At 36.5% G+C, this 25,243-nt stretch overlaps 1 protein-coding gene across 3 annotated transcripts in view; it reads right to left on the bottom strand.

Annotated features, from left to right (window-relative positions):
* TXNDC16 (thioredoxin domain containing 16) overlaps positions 1-25,243 on the bottom strand; it is a 126,244-nt gene that overhangs the window by 89,201 nt on the left and 11,800 nt on the right. For all 3 annotated transcript variants that reach the window (XM_007986702.3, XM_007986701.3, XM_073010994.1), the window contains exons 5-9: positions 21,640-21,713; positions 20,776-20,850; positions 7,925-8,046; positions 3,841-3,931; positions 238-388 (exon numbers count right to left, since the gene is read on the bottom strand). In XM_007986702.3, coding sequence (XP_007984893.2) covers positions 238-388; positions 3,841-3,931; positions 7,925-8,046; positions 20,776-20,850; positions 21,640-21,713 — 513 coding nt within the window. The remainder of the gene's footprint in view (positions 1-237; positions 389-3,840; positions 3,932-7,924; positions 8,047-20,775; positions 20,851-21,639; positions 21,714-25,243) is intronic.

Below are 25,243 nucleotides of genomic sequence, written 5' to 3' on the forward strand. Positions count from 1 at the left end.
ATTAAAATGTCATTTAATGGATAGTCTATTTTCTATTCTGCCTTTAATAAGGATTTATTCCTAAATCCCTCAAAATGAGAAAAAAAAAAGGAAAAGATATAATTGTCATTCATCTAGTAAAACATGCATCTGTAAATCAAAACTTAATAAATTTTATGTATGTTAAAATAAGACACATACCTTTCGCAATTATACAGGCAGTAGAAAGCAAATAAAAATATAAAATAAGACACATACCAACAGAGGTGCTTTCATTGTCTTAATAAACAGGTGAATGTTCAGTGTAGTCAATGGCTGTTCCATTAGTGTTCTTCTACATTGCTGGGTCAAGTCCAAGACTAGTTTACAATGAAAAAAGTAGAGATGTGCATATTCCACATCCTCAGAGCTATAAATTAAAAATTAATTAACTTAATGAGGTTCAATATGTGATCCTTCTACCATCCAAAAAGATGTAACAATAAATTTTGTCTTAAGTCTCATGCTTTTGAATTATTATTTTAGTAAAAGCCTGAAAGAGTATAAAATTAAATGAACTTGGCAAAAAAGAAGATATAGGATATTAAAGAAAATTAACTTTAATATCTGAACAAACCACGTGAGTTGTATACACAATTTTTTTTCTGAACTCTTTAATATGGTAGTTTCTAAATTATAATAGGTTACAGGCAAGACTATAATCTTTCTTCCATAAAAGGCTGTCACCTTGCGGACAATGAGATTATCTTCAAATATAGTTGCTTTTCTAGAGCTATGCTAAATGGAGCTTTGTAACGCAAATTTTCTAAATTTAATTTAAACCCGAAGCTGTTTTGAATAAACTTCAGCCAAAACAGTCTAAAATAGAAACCATGTGACAGTTTGTGGGAGTTTGTGAGTTTGTATCTGAAATATTACAAAACTCAGCAAATATGGCTTATAATTTGAGCTTTGGCATTCCCTTCAGTGTGAGAATTCCAAGATAAACTTATAGTGGAGATAAGGTTTGCCAAAATTAAAATAGCATTTTAGAAATATCCATATGGCATTAGTAGGGTTTGGCAAAATACTACAAAAATTTATTTTTTAAATGCTATTTTAATTCTTGAGACATATTTAAACTGAGCTGACAAGGTTCACTGATGTCAAATTTAATTGCAAGGTAATTTCTAATCAATTCAATGATTAAAGAAATAGTCACTCAAAGATTTACTTAATTCCTACTACGGGTGAGGCCCTGTGCTAAACACAAGAGATAAAGGTAAATAAGACAATTACATCCTTGAAGGAGAGTTAGTCAAACAATTAAAATGTAGTTTGTAAGTGCTATAATATACAAAAATACTACAAGGAACAAGGAAATATTTCTTTCTGCTTCAAACTAGGAAGGAGAAAGAAGGGGAAGAAAAGGGAGATTATTGCAGAGCTTAAAAAACAAAAAGGGAGAGAATGACCCCTCCAATAAGATAGGACAAATGAGCATTTCAAACAAAACCTAACATGCAATGAAAGCATATAACTTGTTGAGGAGATTCCTGAATAGTCACATACTGCTGAAAGGAAAGTGTTGAGTGCAGGAGGTCCTAGTTAAGGCTGGACTCTATATCACAGCCTCTGAAACAACAGAATAATATTGGAAAATTATTTTATTAGGGAACATTTGCTTGCAGATAACGGAAAACAAAAACAGTGAAACTTATTTCAAGTTTATAAGAGAATCTCACAGAATGTAAGAAAATTCAAATAATTGGATCAGAGAAAAGTTAGAGAATAAATGTAGAGACCTGAACAGAAAGAGTTCAGGGACCTTCGTTTGCCATTAACACTTTTCAGCTCTCAATTCAATCTGGGAAGACATCTTTCTGTTTTACTTACAAGTGGGCAAAACATTCCTGTGAGCAGAACAGCTACCCTGCTGTATAATCCAGCTTTTCCATGTCCAATTCGAAGTTCCTGGGAGAGAGGATCTCTCACCTCTCTCATTTGCTCAAGTAAGCCAATGGATTCGCTGGCCCTAGGTCAGGTGCCCACCTCTGATTTAATGCATTGTAACATTTATGGGGCATGGGTAATATCCTTCTTGGCCCACAGATTTTTTAGGAAGGGAATATAGGGAAGTAGCAGAAAGTACGGGAGTCTATGGCATGCTATCTCTTTTACTATCTATCATAAATGCTTTTAACAAATAATTTCAAACACACTCAGATCCAATATGATACAGCAATTAATACACTAGTCTTAACTGATGTTATAATGCCAGAAACTAGAATAGTGTCTACACCACATAGAAAGCATTCAATAAATATTTGCTGAATGAAAGAATTAACAAGTGAAAGAATGTATTCACCTCACTCCTGTGAGGAAATAACCCAAATAGCCAACTACTTTATCCAGAAGTGATATCACAGCACCACTATATTCAGAATCTATAGTCTCTCCCTGTCACCTCAGGTCCAGGGATGACTCATCACCATCTTGTTACCCATGAAGAAATGATAATCCAAACTTCCCCAATACATCATATACTCAAAGCAAATGAAAAACAGGATAAGAAGATAACTGTGCATTTTTAAATTCCCATTTAAAAAATGGGAAAAGCAAAAACATCTTACAGAACAATACCATGCCTTAGTCTTAGATCAGAATATATATACATATTCTGTGTGTGTGTGTGTATATATATATAGTATAACTTACTGAACAGGATATGTAAGGTAAATAATAGGACCTATATCTTGCCAATAAATAACCACCTCTTTATGTTTTAATAACACTATTATTTGCAATTATTCATTAACTAAAAAATATAGAGGCTGGTAACATGAGAGAATACAAACAACTAACCCCCAGAGAAATGGTGGGGCTAGCATGCAATCACTGTGGTATGGAGAATAACAAGGCTTCCCCTATTCCAGGATGGGAAATCAGCAGTACAGACAAACAGTGAGCATGCATCCATTTTATTTAACTCATTAATGAGAGAACCAGCAGAATGAGACAGGTCAATAAGGAGAGACTAATGGAAAAAGGAATGCTGGTCAATGTCGTACAGAGCAATAAAAATATAACTTCTCTTTGTAGAAACTTTCTTCTCTCCCTACTCCCCTTCCCTCAAAAGTCATTTCACCTTATCAGTTTGCTATGCACTAGCCTCTAAATGTAAAGCTGTAAAACATCTGGGCTTTAAACATTTGTGTGTGGCATATCATATAGCTGCTGTTTCCTGAGAGGTCAGCAGGAGGGCTCATTAAAAACTCTTGGATGGCATTAAAAGGTCATACAACCACCATTTTGCCCTGTTTTGGATTAATTTTCCTGAAGAGCATTTTGAAGTCAAACAAAAAACAAAGAAAACTTTAACCCTAGGTTGCCCAGCCAAAAAGTGTGGAAAATAGGCTTCTACCTAAAATTGTAAACTAGACAAGAAAAATAAACATTCAAACGTTCGGTTCAAAAACTGTACCTAAATACATTTAAGATTATTATGACAAAGTAACTTACAAGCCTCACAAAGAATTTCTGAAGCTTCATTTTGAAAGCTGTTATTTTACTCCCCCTATCTGATCACCGCAGGAGATCCATTCCTAAGATATCCCACTTGGCCACTCACATCTCGAGGCTTATCTACACTGCCTTCATTACCTTAGTCTAACATCACTTCTGTATATTTTAAGACTGTAATATAGCAGACGATAGTAATAAAGAGGATTTCAGGTTTCATTTATATATTCACATCTGCTATGATTCCTTTATCTAAGCCCATGCTGTGGGAGTATAATGAAAATGCTAAGTAATGTGAAATAAGTGAATAAGAAAAAAAAAAAAAACCTTTCAATTTTGACATACACTTTTTATACATACCCAATACTTTCCAAAAGGGCAATTTCTGTGGTTAAGACAAATTGGTATGTAGTCCCATACACAAAAGCAGCTTCCATGACTGCTCTGTGCTCTGAAGAAGAGATAAAGGGAATTGGAAGACAGGAAAAATTAGTTTGTGTGACTCTATGTAAACTTCTATTCTGAATATTATCCTACCCTCCTTTATGTTCTACTATATTTAAAGAAAAATCCTTCACAGGGATAGTAGTTGGGAAAATGCAGGCAGTTAAAAGAAGTTATAAAAAGTCTATTCTATTCAAGGTAAGAGAAGAATTTAGAGGGAGTAGAAAATGAGTTTTACTTGAGAATATAATATACAACAAACTTGTGGTGGTTTCTTTCTAGTAGTAGGGAAGAGAATATGAATGCACCATACAATTTTCATGTTCGGTTTTATTTGTGTATGTGTCTGTGTATATTATTTCTGGGTTAGTTTTTTTAATCAAACTTATACTGAAAGAAAACAATAATTTTACAAGGCATATTAAGAAAAATAGCCACTCCCCCACCCTCTACTGCATTTCCAATTCCCAAGGGACAAGCCCTTTTGACTCTTATTTCTTCTTATTTCTTTTATCTCAACTCTTTATTTCATACATACGTGTGTGCGTGTGTGTATCATATATAATTTAATATATATAATAAGAGTTTTAGTATTATCTGTTGACTTCCTACTGTAGAAGATGACAAATCATCTCTCTTTCCTGAAACTCAGCTCCACAAATGTAAACACGTCCCATCCCAACTCTCCCAATATAGTTCTAAATTTTATTAGATCAATCTCTAGTATTTACTTTGTTGACACAGTAAATACTATTTACAGATGAGCCATATGGTACAGAATGGCCACTTTCCCTTTCTGAGTAACTTCTTCACTACAGTTATAACTATCTTTTTAAAAATTTTAAGTTTTTTCCTCATTTCTTCCTAAACTCTTCCACAATTTTCTAACTCTCTCAATACTTCAAATATATCAACTATACTACCAAATCCATCTTCTTGTAAACATTTCTACAGCGCCTTCTGATTTGCTCCAAGACGGACTCTTGCTACTTGGCCTGCTGCACAACTGCCATCCTTAGGATTCTCTTACTCCCTCTTTTGAGTTGGGTCCTTTTGCCTGTTTTCCAATATCATCTTCTTTATTGCTCCCTTGTGCCCATTATCTAACACCTTCCTACGAGAGGACATATGGAATAGATAACTTTTGCAGTCCTGCACATCTGAAAGTGTCTTAATTTTATTTTCACAATTAGCTATAGTTGGCTGGGTTCTAGTCATTTCCCCTGAGAATTCTGAAAACACTGCTCCATTTCCTTCCATTTCTAGTACAGCAATTTAAGAAGTTCAATGCCATTCTGATTCTCAATCCTTGAACTGCAAACTCTTCTTTCCCCTCTGGAAGATTTTAGAATAGTCTTTTAATCTAATATTCTAAAATTTCAAAATAGGATGTTTTAGTGTGGCTCTCTGGTAATCCACTATGCTGGGACTCAATGGGTCCATTCCATCTGGAAGCTCAAACCTTCATTCAGTTCTGGGAAATTTTCTTGAAGTATTTCTTTGATGATTCCTCCTTTTCATGTTTTATTTTCCTTTTTCTCCTCATTGTCATTTCCAGACAATTATCTTCCCCTCCTCCACATATTCTCCTAGCACTTGAATTGTGTATCATCAGATTATTCCACTCACCACCCCACCTTGGAGTCACCCAAAACACCCCAACCAGGATCACTCCCTGTCATTCCATGAAGAATTTAGCTTCTGTCACAATGTCACTCTCTCTAGTACTACTCCTGCCTTAATCCTTGGGAATTTTATTATTATCCACGTAGATGATCCTTTCAAAATCCCAGTCTCTCAGGCCTTGGCCTTCTTTATTCCAGTCATCTTTCTTCAATCATATCTTAACCACTAACTCTACACCTTGCAATTACCAATTACTGCAATCCCCTCTTTAATTTCCATATCTAGCCTCCTCCCCCACACAAACACACATCTCCAGCTCACTCTGTATAGCACACAACTCTAACCCATCAGGACCTACAATCCATACGTCCTCCCTCTCTAGTCTTCTCTTTCTCCCTAATTAAGCTTAAATTCCCTGGTCAATCTTTATAATAATTTCCCTGCCATGTTTTTTAGGCTAAAAAATATAATCCAAATTAACTCAGTGCTTGGCCTGTTCAATACTTATGGCTGCAAAAGGAAACGTAGCTGGGGAGAGGAGGAGGGAAGCCAAAACAAGCTAGCATCACCATGCTAATGGTGTCACTTTAAATTGTTGATATTAACTATTATTGCTGCCTAACAACCATTCTTTATTTCCAGGCCTCTGAAATAGCTCTCTCAACTCTTCCCTCAAACTAGCTGACAATGTTGTGTCTATTTCACTGAGAACAAAGAACCAATTAAAAAACAAACCAAAAAACTTTTATAAACTCTTAGCATCATGTCTATCTACCCACTTGGCTGAATGGATGTCCATATTTTCTCATCCCTCTGGTTACCAGAGATGAACCTTCTGGGCTCCCACCCAAGAACAACCCCTGCCCTTGTTCACTAGATTCCATCCTCTCTTGCCTACTCGAAAATTTTGTTCCAGCAGCTCTCCCCTCTTTTTCCTGTGTGAGGCATTTCCCCTTTCCTACCGGATCTTTCTCATTTACAAATATGCTTTTTAAAAAATTCTTCTCCTAACCCCATATATTCTTCCAGTCAGTGCCCCGTATTTCTCCTTCCCAATAGCAAAACTTTTCTAACAAGTCTCCGTATTCAGTCTTCAATTGCTCTCTACCTATTCTGTCTTATATCCCTCCTACTAGGCATTATACCCCTACAACTCTACAGAAACTGTGCCTGTCAAGGTCACCAGTAACTTCTACACTGCTAGGCATAATGGCCACTTGGCACTTCTGATCTTAAATCAACCTTTCAGCATCATTTGACACAACTGTTCCTGCTCTCCTCCTTAAAATTCTATCTTTACCTTGCTTACTGGGCACTTCTACCACATTCATTCTGTCTCCCTTACCGGTTCTTCCTTACCTTACTGATACATAAATGTTGAAGTATCTAATAGGTTCGGTCTTCTCTTTTCCTTCTAGACTCACTCAGTGATCTCTTCTGGTCTCACAGCTTTATTTCTCAAATTTACATCTCTCGTCTGTATTCCCAACATAAAAAGGAGTCTAGTAATATCCAACTACCATATTGATATCTCTACTTGAATGTCTATTGGGTATTTCACAAGTATGATGTCAAAAAGTGAATTCCAAGAGCTTCCTCTCCAAACTATCTATTCCCAGTCTTCTGAACCTCAGTTGCTAGCAAATTCACCTTTCAAGTAGCTCAGGCCCAAACCCCAGAACCACCCTTGTCTCCACTATTTCTCAATCTATATCCAATAGATCAGCAAACTCAGTTAGTTTTACTTTCCAAACACTGCTAAAATTCAAACTTACTGCCACCTCCATTGCCCTCACCCTAGTCCAAGCCACCCAGCATCATCTCTTGCTTGACTTATTGCAATAACTTCCTATCTTTCTCCCTCTATCTTTGCTCCTTCCAATCTAAGCTAGTCAACATTATTTACTGAATACTGGACACTACTACACCAGGTACAGGAGGGCTATAAGGAAATCAGAAAGAAATAGCTAACACTTTGAGAGCACCTACTACACTCCAGGAACCATTTAATTATTCATTTAATTAATTAATTAAAATAATTTTAATTATTCATTAAAGTTCATTTGATTCTCACAATTACACTAAGAGGTAGGCACGATTTATTTTCCCCATCTTAATCACTAGGAAACTGAAGTTAAGTAACTTGTCCAAGGGCTCACTACAAGTAATCAGTATGGCAAGAAGTCTAACCTAGAGAGTTCTTGTTCAACCACTATATTATGCTGCCCATTTAAAGAAAAATAGCATAATAGTAAAGATGCTTTAGATTTATTTTAAATATTAAGACTGTAGTCAGAAAATACACTATTTTAAGTACTTCAGCATACATAAGTACAGAGGCACAGCAAAGATTAAAGCAAAAGTCAAAGACTACCTGGTATTCCAATGGCTCTTACATATGAGAATATAATATTTGCGTTTCCTTTCAGAGCATTTTCTATGTTCTGAAGGTCTTCCAGGTTGGTAATATATTTCACTTCATTAAAAAGAAGAGCACTGAAATAAATACAGACATAATTAGTAGAAAAATCTGATATGTAGTTAGTGACACCACACTTCTGTTAAAGAACCTAACCAAAAGAGAAATATATCTCCATTGAACAAATTATCAGTAGTGATAATGTAAGCATTTTAATGATACTAAATTAGAATCACTCTCCAGATCATTAATCTGTCTCTGAGAACATCAACCAGGGACAGTTGTGAGACGGTGTTCATTCTCTATTACAACGGTCTCAACAGATTAAAACTGTATTCACTAACACCCTAGTCTGGCCAAATAATCCCACATAGATCTCTCAGCCTTGAACACATTTAAGCCCTTCACAAACCTAAACAGCAGGCTTCTTTGCATGGCCTATAAGGTCTGACAAGACCTAGACCTTGTCTACCTCTCCAACCTCATTTTGTTCTACCATTCCTCATGTTTACAACATTCTAGGCAAACCTCAGAGCCTCCGCACACAGTTTTCTTTGCTGGAAGCTATTCCTTTTGCTCCATTTCGTAAGTATGATCTCAGATTAAACATCACTGCCTCAGAGAAGTCTTCCCTGTTGGTCTTGTGTAAGTAAAGCCTGTAGCATTTTCCTCTCATTTCACTAGTTGATTCCTTTATAGTACTTATTACAATTTATAATTATTTATGTATTTATTTACTTGTTTATCCCCACCTTTCTCATTAAACCCTCACGCTCTTGAGGCAAGGATTTTGTGTATTTTATCACTATATCTGTAAAAACTTATAACACAGCCTAGTACACTGTAGATATTCAATAAATATTTATTGAATGAATGAAAAAGTAGGGCAGGAATTACTTACTCCCATTCTTTATTTGAAGAAACGGAAGTTCAAAACACTGAAGAACTTACTCAAAAACGCATTTATTGAATCAAGCAGCCAGGGACAGAATACAGAACAGGTGTTCTCAGTACTAGTCCAGTGATCTTACCACCTGACTGTAATTCTTCCAAATCTTCCCTTCAGTGCATAAATTAGACTGACTGATCATATTTATTCATCCCAAATTATTCCTTTTTTAAAGTTGTCTACTTCTGTATAAATTATCTATCCCTAACAACTCATTCCACTTAATCCCCATGTGCATAAGTTGTGTATTTTTGATAGGCTAAACTTCAAAAATGTTTGCAAACTTTTCAAAATTTTCATGTTGCAGGTTCACATACTTAAATAAACAAAGGTTCACTCGAATACTTCAAATAAATTAGTCAAACACAGTTCCTCCTATAAAGTTTTTCCTAATACAGCAGTTCTCAAACTTTTGGTCTCAGGAAACTTTTATATCCTTTAAAATTACTGAGGTCTTCAAGGAGCTTTTGTTTATGTAAGTTATGTTTATCAATAGTTGCCAAAATAGAAATTAAAACAGGAATTTAAAAATATTTATTAATTCTTAAAAATAAACACCATTACATGTTAACATAAATACTTTTTATTTAAAAAATAACTAAAATTTACAAAACCAAAGGAAAACTTAGTGAGAAGAATGGTATTGTTTTACCTTTTTTTTTTTTTTTTGAGACGGAGTCTTGCTCTATTGCCCAGGCTGGAGTGCAGTGGCATGATCTCAGCTCACTGCAACCTCCGCATCCTGGGTTCAAGCGATTCTTCTGCCTCAGCCTCCTGAGTAGCTGAGACTAGAGGTGCGCACCTCCACACCCAGCTATTTTTTTTTTCTTTTGTATTTTTAGTAGAGATGCAGTTTCACCATATTGGCCAGGCTGGTCTCAAACTCCTGACCTCGTGATCTGCCCGCCTCGGCCTTCCAAAGTGCTGGGATAACAGGCATGAGCCACTGCACCTGGCCTTGTTTTACATTTTTGCAAGTATCTTTAATATCGGACTAAATAGAAGACAGCTGGATGTTCATTTCTGCTCCTCTATCCAATCTGTTGTGACATCACACGTCATGTAGCCTTTAGAATCCCCGTTCATGAGGGAATGAAAGTGAAAAAGCCAAATAATGCCTTAGTATTACTATAAAAATATTTCCACTTAGCAGGCACCCTGAAAGTGCTGCCCTAACTTATGCTGCCTGAAATATTTACCCATTCATTACAGACTTGTTCCACTTTTTAAAAGAAATGTAAAACTTGATCTTCTATCATTCCCAGGGCTCTTGTTTTGTTTTTATAAGAAATATTTGCTGGGCAGTATTCACTATGTGCTAGATATTTTCAGGTTTTCATTTAACCCTTCAACAATGGAACAGTATTACAGTAATACTTCTGGAACAGTATTACACACATACTCACACACAGGCAGCAATCTGAGAGACTAAGTAACCTGCTCCAAATCATACTTCTAGTTGCTGGTAGAGCTTCTGACACCGAGGCCAGAATTTTCTAAATTGTATTATTGACCACTCATAAAAATGGGAAACCATGTGGAAAGGTGGCAACTAAAGAATGGCAATGGAGTCTCAGTGGCAAGCTGAACTATTGGCTGCCTATACATTTTGACTAACAAGTCCAGAATCACCCTTCAGTTACTTCAAAACAGTTAGGAGGTACAATCTAGTTAACTTAATTGGACTACCATGTAAATTCTAGGCTTGGAAATTATATTCACCTAGTCATGACTTTTATTGTTTTATTATCTCCAATCTATTTGCTTCAAAAATTAAGTCTGAGTGCACAACCCTCCCCAACCATTGTTTGCAATAAAGACTGGCAAATATTTATTAGGCACTTACCACATGCTAGGCATAGTACGAAGCACTTTATGAATAGTGGCAATTTGTCAATTTGGGGGCTGCCCACTCCCTTTTGCTTTGTCCAGTTTTCAAAGTCTTCAAGGTAGGCAGAGCCCAAGTGAAAGATCCCACTGTCAACCTTGCTTTCCCAGGTTCCCTGTTACAAGGCATGACTATCTGACAAACAACCACTTGCCTGAGATTCTGAAGCAGGAGCAAGTGATACCAAGAACAAGGAACAGTAAAGAATTATTTTAAGAGGCAGCGGCAATAGCAGTTGGCTTCAAAGGTAGCAATGACAAGTGTTAGTCACAGCCCCAATGCAGGTAATGCAAGCCGTAGTATCCAATGCTCAGCAATAATGCAGCTGTCCTCCTCAGACTCATTCTGTTTCATAACTTTCACTGTATCCAGAGCTGTCTAACCTTTGAGTCCAGTTCTCCAGCTCTTCTAGCAAGGCTGAGATTTCCTATATCCCCTCCAAATCCTTTTCTGCTTAAGCCAGTCAGACCCAGATTCTAGGGCTTATAACTAAAAATCCTCAGCAATGCACTCTGTCTTGTTTAATTTTCATGGCAACTATCTGAAAGTAGAACTATCATTAACCCCATTTTAAAGATAAGGTCATGGGGCTTAAAGAGGTTACCCTGCCTAATGTCCCAAAGCTCATTAAGTAGTCATTATCCATGACATAATAATAACCAAAACTAATGACATTCATAATGTAATGATCTCTATTATTTCTCCCAATGGCTTCCTCACTTTAATATATTCCTTAATATATTAATTTTCAGAATATGAGGATCCATTCCACAGTCTGTGCTCCCTTACTCCAGTTTCAAAGAGGAGAAATATTGACAAAAATGGGTTAAAGGAAAAGTCTCTCTTGGGATTTTCTTGCTCTGTTGATGGGGTAAAACAGCCTGGGGCTGCTCTAACTAGGTTCTTCCTGTCCCAGAAAGGCCTTCATTTTCTTTGGCATGCTTTTCCTGAGATTTTCCTGCAATAACTATTACGTAGATAAGATATTTGGCCAAGAATTGAGTGGGTGTCAGAAAGAAAAACAACGAAGGGTCTACCTGACTCTACTTTTAGAGCAGCAGGCAACTCAATCTTTTTCGAGATACAGACAGTTTCTGTACTACATTTCTGTCATCATTCAAATTCTCAGAACCCAACAAAAAGGAAAATGTAAATGTTTTACCATACCAAAACCCCAGGAAAAAAAAGAGAGGAAGAAATGACTTTTATCTAAATTAATTACTGTGTATTATGACAGGGCAGATTCACACATAAAAAGAAATATCCCAAACTCTTTTAATAAGTATTTCTAAATTAACACAGATTAAAAAAAAACCAAACAGGTAGAAGCCACCTCTTGAGAGTACAATAATAAAGTTCGCAAATATCAGTCTCAGTCTTTTGTCATAAATTATATATTCTCCTATTAGTTTGTTTCTTATAAAATTCTTACTACTAGAAACAATTTTATGACCTTAAAATTTAAGAGTATTTCTGGTCTTCCCATTCTTAACAACCAAAAAGTAAAACTTCCAAATTCATCATCCACAAATCCAAAATTTAAGCACCTAACATATGTCATGTACCACGTATGCACCGGTAGAAGCACTTTGTATAAAACTTTGCAGTTTGGAGATATAACCATTAATACCAATTAACAGAGCTGTAAGGAATTCAAATCCAAGAAAAGCAATTTTTTCTTATAATTTCCCAGTAAAACGTACGTCATTATCGAACAGGAACCCACCTGACAGTATCGTATAGGAACAAATCTGATACAGCTCAATACCTATTCAGAAGAGACCAGCATGGGCACAGTTCAGGAGTTTTAGAGGAGGACAGTTGTAAAAGTAACTTTCCCCTGAGGTTATACAGTAACAATGCCTAAACACTCAATCCTTACGGTCTGCAATAATGTGTTAAAGAATAAAATATTAGTAGAAACTATGACAGTTAAAAATCATTCTTCTAATATTTGAAGTTCATGTTATGAGTAGTATGGGTAACATAAAAGGAAAGGAACTTCTGTTTTCTAATAAAATACAGTATTGTCACAAGAAGTACCATATCTTAATGAAGAGTCAATGAAGTTTCACTGTTTCTTACTGGATTATCTTTTCTTTTTGCATCATTTGGTGATTTTTTTTCTTTTGCATCATTTTATTTATTTATTTTTTTGAGGGTCTTGCTCCGTCAGACAGGCTGAGTGGCAAAATCATAGCTTACTGCAGCCTCAAGCTTCTGGGCTCAAGCCATTCCCCTGTCTCAGCTTCATCCAAGGAACTAGGATGACAGGCACACATCACCATGCCTGGCTAATTCCTAAAATTTTTTTGTAGAGACTGGGGTCTCATTATATTGCCCAGGCTGGTCTTGAACTCCTGGCCTCAAGTGATCCTCTTCCCTTAGCCTCCCAAAGTGCTGGGATTACAGTGTGAGCCACCTCACCTGGCCTGAGGATTCTTAGGAGTCAACAATGAGTACAGGTAAAAAAGAATGGGGTGGGCATGGTAGCTCACTTCCTGTAATCCCAGCACTTTGGGAGGCTGAGGCGGTGGATCACCTGAGGTCCAGAGTTTGAGACCAGCTTGGCCAACATGGTGAAACCCTGTCTCTACTAAAAATACAAAAAATTAGCTGGCCATGGTGGCAAGTGCCTGTAATCCCAGCTACTTGTGAGGCTGAGGCAGGAGAATCGCGTAAACCCAGGAGGTGGGGGTTGCACAAGGCCGAAATCACGCCATTGCACTCCAGCCTGGGCAACAAGAGTGAAACTAAAAAAAAAAAAGAAAAAAGAAAAAGAAAAAGAAGAATGGCCTTTCATTGCAACTGCTGCCTCATGGCAAATATCCCCAGCAACTGCCACACCACGAACTCACATTTGTTTTTTCTTCTTAACTGATAAATAAAACTTCCTGCATTTATATATATATATAACAAATAACATTTTAGAGCACTGGGAAAAATCCGTAACACATTATTTTCACGTGTTATTTTGATCATCACAATAATCTCATGAGGCTGCAAGTATAACACACAAGAACAAGGAAAATAAATATAAATTGCTCATATTCTCAATCAATAAAAATTAGTTGGGCCGGGCGCAGTGGCTCACACCTGTAATCCCAACACTTCAGGAGGCTGAGGCGGGCGGATCACAAGATCAGGAGTTCGAGACCAGCCTGACCAACATGGTAAAACCCTGTCTCTACTAAAAATACAAAAAAAAAAAAAAAAAAAATTAGCCAGGCGTAGTGGCGCAAGCCTGTAATCCCAGCTACTCAGGAGGCTGAGGCAGGAGAATTGCTTGAACCCAGGAGGCGGAGGTTGCAGTGAGCCGATATTGCGCCATTGCACTCCAGCCTGAGTGACAGAGTAAGACTCCATCTCAAAATAATAATAATAATTAATTAATAAATATAAAAATCAGTTGTTACTTTCCTTTTCTAAATACAATCATCTCTCAGTATCCTCAGGGGATTGATATCCAGGATTGATTCTTGGATACCAAAACCCATGGATGCTCAAGTCCCATATAAAACGGCAGAGAATTTGCTATAACCTACACACATCTCCCTGTATACTTTAAATCATCTCTAAATTGGCCGGGCGCGGTGGCTCAAGCCTGTAATCCCAGCACTTTAGAAGGCCGAGACGGGCGGATCACGAGGCTAGGAGATCGAGACCATCCCGGCTAACAAGGTGAAACCCCGTCTCTACTAAAAAATTACAAAAAAAACTAGCCGGGCGTGGTGGCGGGCGCCTGTAGTCCCAGCTACTTGTGAGGCTGAGGCAGGAGAATGGCATAATTCTGGGAGGCAGAACTTGCAGTGAGCCGAGACCCGGCCACTGCACTCCAGCCTGGGTGACAGAGCGAGACTCCGTCCAAAAAAAAAAAATAATCTCTAAATTACTTATCATACCTAATACAATGTAAATGCTATGTTATACTATATTTTACATAGTATATATGTTATAGTATATATAGTATATATAGTGTATATGTAGTATATATGGTATATATAGTATCTATATAGTGTATATATAGTATATATAGTATATATAATATAGTATATATGTTATATCATATTTTAAATTTCATATTTTTTTACTGTTGTATTGTTATATTTGATTGCTTTTTTCAAATATTTTTGATGCACTTGGAGTTGAATCCACAGATGCAGAACCTGTGAATATAGAGGGCCAACTGTATTACCATTCTTAACCCCATCTAGAAGCTGGAAGTAAAATTTTCCTCATATAGTGAATGAACCACTCAATTCTACCACTTTTCACTTTGTATATTTAGAAAGCAGAGTTAAAAATTTTTAGACTATAAATCCAAATCTCATTTTTAATTTAAATTTCATTTATTTCACAAAGTGGTAATACTTTTATAGGATTTGAAACACAAAAGGTACCAAAAAAGTTAAAGGCTAAAGAGTCTACCTAAAAGTCCTTCATCCCCCACCCCCAGCTTCCCCGTATCATTCCTATCAACCAATATGTTGTTTTTGTGAAACCTTGTAATATTTATGCCACATACATGTATACTATATGCATTTATACGTGCCCCTGTAGAAGGAAATCCTGTATTGCTCTCCCAGTGCTCCCACACAGATCAAGTCTCCTGAAGATCAAATCTAGCAAGATAGAAAAATGGAGAATTCTCATTCTAGGCATGTTTCCTTTTCTCCAGGAGCCATCTGCTTCCATTCAAAGAGAAATAAAACATATCTGTCATATTGTAAAATATATATTTGGTCCTCAACCCCGTTTCCTGGCATACAACTCTTGATATCCTTACAATCTCCACCAAACTGATGTCTTGTGTAAGCTAATGTGCTGACTGATGACTGGCCGATAGCTTTGGGATGAGGCCTGGTCACTAAAAGACCAAGGCATGATTAGAGGGTTAGGACTTTCAGCTCCAACCCTCAATCTCTGAGGAGGAGAGAGGTGCTAAAGGTTACTTGGTCACCAATGGCCAATGGTTTAATCAATCATATCTACATAACAAAGTCTCCATAAAACCCCAAAGGGACAGAGCTTGAAGAGTTTCCAGATAGCAGAATGCACAGAAGTTCCTGGAGGGTGGCACACCAGGGGAGGGCATGGAAGCTCCACGCCCCTTCCCATGTGCCCTGCCCCATGCATCTTTTCATCTGTATCCTTTTCAATACCCTTTGTAATAAACCAATAAACGTAAATAATTGTTCCCCTGAGTTCTGTGAGCCACTCTAGAGAAACAGCCAAGCCCGATGAGGGGCTTGTTGGAGCCATGAGAACCCAAATTTATAGCTGTTCAGACAGAAGCATGGGAGCTTCTGTCCTATGTGACTGGCATCTCAGGTAGGGGGCAGTCTTGGGGACTTGGCCTTCGACATGCAGGATCTGATACTATCTTCAGGTAGGTACCCTCAGAATTGAATGACAGGACACCCCACTGATGTCAGCTACAGAGTTGGTGTGTGGAGAAGACTCCTCAAACATCTGGTCGCAGAAGTATTCTATGCCTTGTGGGAACAGAGGAAAAATAATTTTTGTTTTTTCTACACACTATCTTCTCTTCCCCAGAGTCAAATGCTTATATTTAGGGAAAGAGGCCTTCCTCTTCTGCTCTTACATTCCACAGTAAAAGATAAGCACTTTCTTTTCAGAGGGGAAGAGTAAGTATGTCAGCTCCTATATAAACTCGGATATTAATAATGTTGAAGTTCTCCTTCAAACCTTGCTATGTATCAGAATAAGCATCTGACTCTTGCCTTGTCATTCTGCAGAGAACTAGCTATGAAGATAGCACTACCATGCTACTCTGGCTGCTGTTATTGCTGTAAGGTCAGTTCTCTAATTCAGAGGTCTTCTATGTGTGTATAACATATATATATATAAAAAACACAGACACACAAGTAGGGTAACAACTCAAGACTCTTCAGAGTTTTGGACTTAACACCCCCTCTCCTATGTAAAAAGTATTACGCTATGCCCTAACCATTTGATGTATTTCACTTACTATATCCTGCAAAATCAATGCAAGAAAATTTTAATAGACTGACAAGTCACTATATTTTAAATCAATGATGTTTCAGCAATATTGTAAATATCCTACCAAAAAAGGTACATAATTGACAATAATGGTCCAAAAATATATGTTTCAAATATTAACAATTAGTATAAAGATAAGCCTAAGTTTATACTTGTTATTCTATCTCAGATTTCACTAACTTAATTTTTTCTTCAATTCCATATTCTGAAAATAACAAATTATCTAAAATGTTGATCTTTTCTGTTGACGAAGTAGCAAAGTTCAAGTATAACTGTAGGTCACTGGTCCACAGTAAAACATTCTAAATAAGGAACAATTCAAATGCTTTGGGATAAAAGTAATAGCATGGGTTACACATTTTTAAAAAGCAAGCCAAATAAAGTAACACAAATTCTGTAATGCAAGCTTTTAGTTCATAAACAAGTATTTTGAGAAAAATCCAAACATCTGTAAACATTTCTTCTTATTATTAGGCTAAGTAGTGGATTTAGATAAAAAATAATGGAATAGTTAAAATTAATATATTTTCATATGTATGTCAATGAATTTTTGTAAATGGAGGCAATCCCAGGAAATTTTGACTTGCCTGTTTACTGACTAATAAAATGTAAATGTAGAATTATATATGATATATATATACAGCTCTTATGTACATATCTAATAGTAGATAAGAGTATCTTAGAAAAAAGGCAAGAATATAAACAGAAAAAATTGCTTAGTAATAAGTTACAGTAATAATATCCTTAATATAAGAGAAATACTATTTTGCTTATTATTAATAACTATAATAGTTGTAACTAGTTCATTTTTCAATTTATAATAAAAATCCATAAGATTGAAAGACACAAAATTAGTATGCAGAAATCAATCTTTCATATACTGGTATATATATTACACCAAGGTATATATATGTATGTATTTATATATAATATCTATTATTATAATACCTATTATATAAATCATTACATAATACATATTACATAAATTATGCATAATACCTATATTATAATATATAATATGTATTATATAGAATAGATATTAATAATTACTATAATTATATATAATACCTATTCTATATAATTATATATAATACCTATTCTACATATTTATATATAATACCTATTCTACATATTTATATATAATACCTATTATATGTATTTATATATAATACCTATTACATATATTTATATATATTATATATAAAATACCTATATATGTATTTGTGTGTATATACATATATATAATACCTAGGTATATATATGTGTATATATATTATACCTCTTATATAATAAAGGTTTGACAGGTATAACCTTGGAATATTGCATACGATCAGGCCTGAAAGATCACATAAGGATGTTGGCCTAGAGCTGGACTCCTCACTTTTCAGTGGCTAACCAAAAGCCTAAGCTTATACAAAGGGAAAACAAAAATTCCCTTCCTCTGACCCCATGTCTACTCTTCTACTCTTATCTCCTGCTTCACATTTTATACTCTGGTAAAACCACCACCTTCTCCCAACTACTTCTAACCTCTATGACAAGCTTGTCCAACCTGTAGTGGCTCATGGGCCACATGCAGCCCAGTACAGCTTTGAATATGGGCCAACACAAATTTGTAAACTTTCTTTAAACATTATGAGATGTTTTTGCAAATATTTTTAAGCTTGTCAGCTATCATTAGTGTATTTTATGTGCGGACCAAGACAATTCTTCTTCCAATGCAGCCCAGGGAAGCCAAAAAAAAGATTGAACATGGCTGCTCTATGCCTTTGTCACAAAGTTCCTCTTGCTTTTCCCATCTTCCCTTTTTTCACCAAGTACTTATCCTTTAACACTCACCCCAACTGCCACTTCCTTCAGGAAGCCCACCTAATAAATATCCACCCTCATTCTAGACATGAGTAACTATTCCCTTCTCTGTGGATCCATTAGCCCTTATGCATACATACTTCTACTATGTTCCTTACTTATCACATATTAATAATAGATCCTGTTTCTGTATCTGTCTGTGCAACACTAAATTCCTAGAGAACAGAAGCCATATCCTATTCTGTTTTTTATAGCCAATGTCTAACAAGTGTCTGGCACACAGCAGGAACATGGGGAATAATCTATTTGTGGAATTCAAGTTCTATAAATCAGCATTAGTACAGCACTTAGAACAGGACACTACTAAAGGAGGATTGAATGCGCTGAGCCTCACGGGGTAACCAGTTTAGATAACACAGTCCTCAGTGCTGACAGCCTCTCCATATCTAGCGCCAGCTGTTTCAAAACCACCTTGTCATCAAGTTGTTCAATGTGGATATGCCACTCCAGGATTTGGTGTCAAATGTGGATTCATACTTTATGAAAAGACTTTTTTTTCTGTTTCTTCACCCTCATTTCTGGGTCATCAGGTATCCACTGGAAAAACAGCTGCTAACTAGTAAGCTTCCTGAGAACAAATGTCATATCTATTACTTGGACTTCTTGCTAAGCTTCATAGAACCCCCACCATCAAGATGGCTACCCCTCTGTCCCAGGAAAGGGATTCCAAGGAATTCCTTCCTCAAAAGACCATCTTCACTCATTACAATTGGTTCCTTAGTCTACAAATATCAGGGCCCATGGTTGTCAGGAATTTCTAAAGGCCTTTTGTTAACATATTATTGGGACTGGAACATTTGTAAAGTGATAAGCACAACTTTTTACCTGTAAGTTTTGAATTTCTGGGAGTTAAACTACCAATTTTTGTAGGTAAGAGAGGAAGAGGAGACCCAAGGAGAAAAAGACAGTCAATGTCAGCAAAGGTCTTAGTGGACAACAGGCTTATAACATTAAATTGGAAAAGTCCATGTAAACCTGTGTCCTTAACAAGTTATATTTTCTAGCTCTGTTACGGAAGAGAATATCAGACTTAATTCAGGGGAAGATTCCAAGAATGGTCCCCAGATAGACCTAAATACCAGGCATGGAGATTCCAGGCCAGAAAACTTAAACTTTCTCTCTCAGTAAACACTGAGGTATGTGCTGAGACAAACTCTTTCCATACTAACTGGGCAGGCACAGAGCTAGAGAATCCAGAAAGAAATCCAGCTGGGATAAGAAGAAAGCCAGGTACTTAAAAAATCCCCGTGAGAATAACGAAGATGAGTGGCACATGCCTATGGTCCCAGCTACTCGGGAGGCTGAGGTGGGAGGATCGCTTGAGCCTGGGAGGTAGAGGTTGCAGTAAGCCAAGATCATGCCACTGCACTCCAGCCTGGGTGACAGAGTAAGACTCCATCTCAAAATAAAAAAAAAATAAAAATAAATAAAAATAAACCAAGATGAGGTTCCTACCTGGTACTATGGTCTAAATGTTTGTGTCTCCCCAAAATTCATATGTTGACATTCTAAATGCCAATATGATGATATTAGGAGGTCATAAGGGCAGAGCCTAATGAATGAGATTAGTGCCCTAATAAAAGAGACCCCGAGAGAGCTCCTTTATCCTTTCATCACGTGAGGACACAGGGAAAAGATGACCAGCTACAAACTAGGGGCCCTGACCCAACACCAAATCTGCCAGTACTTTGATCTTGGACCTCCCAGATTCCAGAACTGTGAAAAACAAGTTTCTGTTGTTTATAAGCCACCCAGTCCATGGTATTCTGTTATAGCAGCCTGAACAGACTAAGATATCTGGCAAAATCCTCACTCCACCAGTTGGACCTCACTTGATATGGTTTTGTTGAGTCATCTCCTACTCTTACAAAAGTATCTCCATGTTTCTGTATACCTTGCCATTAAAAAAAATTTTAGATCCTTGATGTGGGAAGATAGATTAGTAATTTGTGTTAAATTGTTGCCTACAAATATAATGTTAAAACCCTGAAATATTTTAATGAAGTGTGGTTTTTTAAAATGAAATCAATAAATAAGTAACAAGTAAACAAATGAATAGGTAGCCCCTGTACTTACAAGAGAACATGGGCGACAATAGCATTCACATCAAACAAGGTGTCAGTAGGGAATTCTCTAAGCAGTATGTTGCCCCTATAAAAAGTTTTAAAACACAGTAATATTTAAAAACACAACAATATTTCCTTAGAATTCAATTTACTTGTCTATCAAATACATTAGCTTATAAGGTCTTTGATGTTACAGCCTGTGTCTTATCCACATACCTACCAGAGTCCTGGCACATAATACAACGTTCTCAAAAAATACATTAACTTTGAAAAGCCTAGGCTCTGGACCTGGCAAAAAGGCTAGAAAAAAATATGAGTCCAAACAAGGATTCCTACCAATCTCCCCAACTCACAATAAACACACACACACATAAATTCCCCAAATTAGGCTGGGATGAAGGCAAGAAGGAAAAAAGTGTCCTCAGGGGGTCCCTGAGAAAACAGGACCTCTCCCCACTTCTTCAGCCAAATCCTAAGGATTTGAGAAACCTCAGGTAGATCAAACCTAAGTGCAGAGAGATTGGCAGATCTCTCAAAAATAAAGTACATTTATTTCACACCCAAATGTGGACCTGACATATCTATCCAGAACACTAAATTTGGTAAGCACTTGCTTACCAGGCATTTGTTGTAGGAGTTTACACAAGAGCCTCACAAAACTACCTTGTGAGGTAGGTATTACTCTCTGTTTTATAAATAAGGAAGTTAAAGTACAGAGAGGTTAGGTAACAAATCTATCACTTGGACTTTTGGTTAAGCTTTACATGATCCCCCCTACATATAACTTTATTCTAGCTCAGTGATATTTTACATATTTAAATATTCCAGAAGTATAGCTTTATATTTGTCCAGCACACTCAGGAAAATAGCTTACTTGAATAAATACGCTTTCATCAGATCCTTTTCTTTTCCACAGTATCTTGATATTTCTTCTTTGACACAATTAACCTTTAAAAGAATATACTTAAGTTTTAGCATATATATCAAAAGGTCAAGTTTCTTGGTTGGAAAAACAAGAAGGAGAATTAAACACTACAGCTTGTTTCAGGTCAAATTTTGTACTTTACTTTTTTTTTCTCATTTGTATACTATAATTGTTCACACATTCAAGTGCATGAGATAACCCAGAGAAAGGCACTATTTCTGAATTCAGTCTCATGGAACAAGTAGGTGGCAACCAGGTAGAAAAGGAAGGACACATTTAAGGCAAGACAAAAAGTATGAGCAAAAGCCAGGAAGCACAAAAGTGAGTGCTAACTTGGGATGATGAAAGCATCTCAGCAGGTGGAACACAGAGATAGCACATACTGCTGGGTTCCCACCCAAAATCCATCCTTCTCTTTTGTTTACTAACAGAACTTTGCTAAAAGCAAGTGTTTCATTAACAGGCTTTCCCAGCCTCCCCAACAGCCTGCAATGGCTAAATGGTATTAGGAGGAGTCACTGGGTTGGAACTCCTAAAAGGCTCTTAAAAGCGGGCTGATACTTTTGCTCTTTTCCCTCCTTCTTGACCAAAAATAGGTAAGATAGCTGGAGTACCAACAGCAATCATGGACCATAAGGCATCTTTAAAGAAGCTACTTGCTAAGGATGGCGCAACAGAAAGAATGAACTAAGTCAATGATGATGTCAGAGCAGCAATACCAGCCCTGGATAGCTTATAATCTGAACTCTAAGTGAAAAAAATATATAACAACAATCTTGGCAACAACATGAAGATAAACAGAAGGCAAAAGAACACAAATATAAGGAGAGTTTAAAATAGTATCACATTAGTATAGCTCAAGGATGACTTGGACCAGAAGTAAAGCCAAAAAGGACAGAAGACATTCAAAAGGCTTTTTACAAATACAATACATAAAACTAGGGAGAAGACTGAGCATGTACATGCAGATTGGGATAGAGGAGGAGAGGAAAGGGGAAGAAAAGAGCGAAGGGGTTTCTAGATGGGGCAAATGGGTAGCCACCAAGGTTAACTAACCAAAACTAAGACTAGAAGAATAGTTATTTTGTTTTGCATTTGGTAAGGTTTTTGTTTCTTTTAAGAGGGGGTTTTCCTGTTGTTCAATTTAATTTTAATAGGATTTGAGGAAGAAGAATAACAACTGGAGAAGTAACATTTGTTTAAAAAGGTACAAAACAGGAACCGACACTAAAAAATTAGAAATAGAGAATCAGAATTACAGTCAGAGTATAGCCATAACCAAAAAGTAAATTTTAATATATGTAATTTAAAATTTTTTAAAGTTACAGCATAAGGATGGTTGGTATTATGACAATAGATGTGTCCATTCATTCATCAATTCAAAATATATTTGAACGTCTACCACGTCAGTCACTGTTCTAGTCATTTAGGGTACAGGTAAGTTCCAAATAAAAATATTTAGCTTTAGAACAATATAAAACAGAGATAACTTAAAAATTAATTAATATGTAGTGTTAAGTGCTATAAATAAAAAAAAAATTACAAGGGGATAGTATGTGATAGGGCATTTTAGAGAGGAAATCAAGGAAGGCTTCTCTGAAAAGGTGACATTTGCACAAAGAACTGAAGAAATGGAGTAATACATACAAATACACAAGTAAGTAAAAGAGATGAGTTCTAAGCAGAGGGGAAAATATCTGCAAAGGCCCTGTGATAACAGTACCTCCAGCAGGTTCAACTAACAGAAAGATGACCACTATGTAATAAGAACGAACTGAACAAAGTGGTGGGTCAGAAAATGAGATCGGTGACAAAGCCAGTGTCCACCATACTCAAAAGTTTCTATTTGATCATAATTGCAATGAAAAGACTTTCGCAGCATGGTAGTGATGTATCCTGACACATCTGGCTACATATGGAGAAAAGTCTGTCACAGGACAAAGTGAAGGAAGAAAGCCCAATTATTAGGAGGCTGTTGTGGTTTCCCCAATAAGAAGAGATGGCAGGAAGAAGTAAAAATGAAGGTACAGGAAGTGGTCAGATTTGAAAAGTTCTCATAGTGGAACCAAGTAGTAGATGGATTACTTATCAGAGAAAGAAAAGTCAAGGATGACAGAGCTTTTTGTTTAAAATCTACTTTGATACACTAGATTTCTTCTGGTTATCACTTGTATAAGATATCTTTTTTATCCCTTCATTTACTTTGAAGATTTCTGAAGCCTTTATTTTGGATGCATTTCTAAATAGCATTGGTTAGGGAAACAAGAAGGAGAATTAAACATTACAGCTTGTTTCAGGTCAAATTTTGTACTTTACATTTTTTTCTGATTTGTATGCTATAATTGCTCACATATTCAAGTGCATGAGATAACCCAGAGAAAGGCACTATTTCTGAATTCAATCTTATGGAACAAGTAGGTGGTAACCAGGTAGAAAGGGAAGGACACATTTAAGGCAAGACACACAGCTCTAAATAGCATACAGCTTTCTTGGGTTATTGTATCCAGCTTGACATTCATTGTCTTGACTAGAATATGTAGTCCATTTATATTTTAGCATATTCTTCATCCTACCTCTTGCAATCTTAACTTCTGAAAACAATCTTAAATACTGCTTTTTGTGAAATCTTTCCCAATACCATCTGTGACTTTCCACCTCAAAAATCAAATATGGGCTTTCTTCCCTTTAAACTTCAATAGGCTAGGCATGGTGGCTCACGCCTGTAATCCCAGCACTTTGGGAGGCTGAGGCAGGAAGATCACCTGAAGTCAGGAGTTCGAGACCAGCCTGACCAATATGGTGAAACCCCATTTCTACTAAAACTACAAAAATTAGCCAGGCATGGTGGCATGTGTCTGTAATCCCAACTACTCGGGAAGCTGAGACAGGTGAATTGCTTGAACCCAGGAGGAGGAGGTTGTAGTGAGCCAAGATCGCGCCACTGTACTCCAGCCTGGGTGACAGAGCGAGACTCCATCTCAAAAAAAAAGAAAAAAAAACTTCTGTGGCACTTTATTTGTCTCTCTCCTATTACAATGATCATAGTTATTCTATTTAATAACTAGCATTCTATTCCAGTTACTATATGTATAGTTATTCAGTGACAGTCTACCAGTTACTAAACAGTATGATTATCCCTTTTGAGTTTCCTACCAACCTACTGCTTCATTTCTAAGTTTCAATTTAAAATTTTATTCAGAGATCCTTGGAGATGATTGCCATTATCACTCTACAGTGAAATCAGTTGTTCAAAGTTAATTGAGATCTCTACACATACAAAATTAGCACATTTTAAAAATAGGTATTTTTTAAGGTATACAGCCAATGTTGGTTAACGTTTCTGTGCTATCTGCCCTGGGAACTCTAGCTGCAGAGACCAAGAGTGACAATAGCCATCTCTTAGAAGAGGAAGGCTAATGAACTAAGAAAAAATGTACTCAGAAAGTCAGGTAGACATTAACCTGAAAGAATTTAGTATCACTGGGTTACCTCTCATTCAGGTGTCTGATGTATAAATTCTAAGTTTAAATTAAATAAAAGGCTTACATATCTA

Source organism: Chlorocebus sabaeus, chromosome 24 (genome assembly GCF_047675955.1).
Source record: "Chlorocebus sabaeus isolate Y175 chromosome 24, mChlSab1.0.hap1, whole genome shotgun sequence".
NCBI classification, from domain to species: Eukaryota; Metazoa; Chordata; class Mammalia; order Primates; family Cercopithecidae; genus Chlorocebus; species Chlorocebus sabaeus.